General features: G+C 26.9%; 1 protein-coding gene across 1 annotated transcript; it reads right to left on the bottom strand.

The window, feature by feature from the left end:
• Positions 1-1,398: 1,398 nt before the first annotated feature.
• Positions 1,399-2,334, bottom strand: LOC105455731. The gene has a single exon (XM_011699271.1). The coding sequence runs from the start codon at positions 2,332-2,334 to the stop codon at positions 1,399-1,401; it is 936 nt and encodes a 311-aa protein (XP_011697573.1).
• Between the last annotated feature and the right edge of the window lie 305 nt (positions 2,335-2,639).

Genomic DNA, 2,639 nt, shown 5'->3' with positions numbered 1-2,639 from the left:
TATTATTGAATAAGAAATCTTAAATTACATCAGAACTAAACTTTTTCAAATTTTTTTAAGTTTTTTTTCAGATATTATAGAATGTGAAATCTTTAAATATAGAATTCACATATATATAAATTATTAAAAAAATGTAAACTTTTTCATATCTTCATATTTTATTCATAACGGAATTAAAAAATATATTCCAACAAATTTTTATAAAACAAAAAAAAAATCTATATAAATTCTTATATGACAAAAAATTTTCTTAAAATTATTTTTTATATTATGCAAAAAATAATAAATTATTATTATATTCAAAATTATAAAATAGCAAATGATTAGAAATCTTATTATACATTACCTTTATACAATTTCTAATTTTTATTTTCAATATTTTACTTTTTACTATATTAATACATATTTAATGTTAACTGGTGTAAATTATTTAATTTCTTTAAAAAGTTACTGCGCAATAGCTACTGTGCTGATTCCTATTTACAGCTATTTGAAACTCAAGTGTTGATATTATTTTTAAAAAAATTTAGACTGCGTATACATTAATTAATTATAATTGGGATATATAATTATATTAAAAAGTTATTAACTAAAGAAATATTATTTGTAATGTAAAAATAAATAAATAATTATTGAATTACGAATATAAAATAATTTTATTCAAAAAAATACGTATATATAAAACATTTTATATAACATAAAATTTATACGCAGTGAAAAACTTTATATTTATTCGCCAAGACATCCTTTTGGAATTAAGCAAATATAATGTCTGTTTCTACATTTTATTAATACACATTGTCCTAGTATATCTATTGGTTTCAATATTTTTGTAGCACCGTTTGTATTATAACACTCTATTATATGATTTACTGTTACATTGTTACAAACAATGAATGGATTGTTTTCCAATTCAATAATACAAACGATTAGTATAACTTCTGTTGTTTCTTCTTTTTTTATTTGCAATATATGTGTAATACATCCAATTTCGCCAGATTTCAATTGTACAATAGAATCGTTATGCTTTTTACAGCGCTGGGATTGATAAGCTGCTGTTGTATATCTTTTTCCATTAAATATTAATTTATCAAATGCAATATATTGTTGTGGATTACCTAAAGATACAAGTTCTTCAACGGTTAAAATACAAGTCTTTCCCGATCCGATTAGAACGCAATTATCAATTTCTATGGTTTTTTTTAATAATGGTTTTTTACGAGATAATCTTTCACAAAATTTATGTATTTTAGAACTGGAAGTTATTCTCTCTTTGAAGAAAGAAAGTTTTTGGAATGATAATATTCTGAATGCTACTTCAGTAGCGACACGATTCGGATTTTTCATCTGTTGTAGAAGAAATCTATTTTGAGTTTCAAAAGGAAATGTGTTGTGGGTCTATAAAGGTCCCCAATTCCGTACACCTTCACATAAATGCAAAATGAGATGAATGTTAAAAGTCATTGCTTTTTCTTTAAAATATTGTTGAAATAAAACAACAAATGTTATAAGAAACTTTTCTGCACATTTTAACATATCAAGGGTGATAGAAGTTTGTAATAAAATATTTATACCAGCTACAAATAATAAATGTCGCAAATACTTATTTGGAAGCACTTCTTGTAAACATACTAAACTGTATAATATTAACCATGAGCGCCATTCTGAAGCTTTCCATAATTTTCTTTCATTAAGATCTCGAGGAGTTCTTGATATTGATGTTGGTGGTGATATTCTTAATAAACGGCTATTAATAACAGCTAATTTACTAGGACTTCCGACATAAAATTCTTCGTTAACTGAAGTGAGTATTATTTCTGTATATTGTCGAGCTACACCTAACAAAACAGAATGCATATAATCTGCAACCATGCCGTCCGCGAGATCATAATATTGAAGGTTCATTAGAGGAGAAGGCCCCCATACTCCATTAATATCCTGTCTTTCACCTGCTTGGTAAGCAAGTATCATATCTCTTTTGATTGAAGCATCTGTCCGACTTTGCGGAATGTTTGTTGAAATTGGATATTTTATAACACCCTCTACATTTACCGTAGGATGTTCACAAAAAGTGCATCCAAACCGTCCATTGTATTGTTTCATGTTGAGCATAGCACATCTAGCTACGGAATCAACACAACACAACAGTGGATATACTTTACTTTGAATTACTTTATTATCAAGTTTCCAAGAAAAACCTGTGGTAGCTAACTTATTGGCCTGATCTACAAAAGGCTGAAGGAAAACTTCCATTTGTGGTTCTGACTTTTGAACCCACAATCCAGCTATAAGAATATTTTTTGTTCGAAGGTTTTCAGGCAATTCATTAATCATCAAATAAATTGGCCACATTGATACTTTTGAGGAATTTGTTGTTTGGCACCCGTCAGTGTTAAAAGTATATGATAAATTATATTCGTCTCGTAAAAGATTTAATTTAACATATTTTTTATATTGTTCTCCATCATAAATATCTTCTAATCCTTCTGCATTTAACTTTTTCCGGTTAAATCTATATTGAAGATTATTCATTATAGCTGTATTTGACAACATAGTTCGAAGTTGCGATTCTATATCGAATTCAAGAAAAAAAGTCGTTGTTTCAAGAGTATACACTGTTTGTCCACATTGACACAAAA

The sequence above is a fragment of the Wasmannia auropunctata genome, unplaced genomic scaffold, assembly GCF_000956235.1.
Source record: "Wasmannia auropunctata unplaced genomic scaffold, wasmannia.A_1.0 LD335868.1, whole genome shotgun sequence".
Taxonomy (NCBI): domain Eukaryota; kingdom Metazoa; phylum Arthropoda; class Insecta; order Hymenoptera; family Formicidae; genus Wasmannia; species Wasmannia auropunctata.
This window is presented reverse-complemented; position numbering and strand designations above follow the sequence as displayed.

Bases quoted from the DNA above. Each gene is read 5' to 3' on its own strand.
- LOC105455731 (XM_011699271.1), bottom strand. From the start codon at position 2,334: ATGATTAATGAATTGCCTGAAAACCTTCGAACAAAAAATATTCTTATA.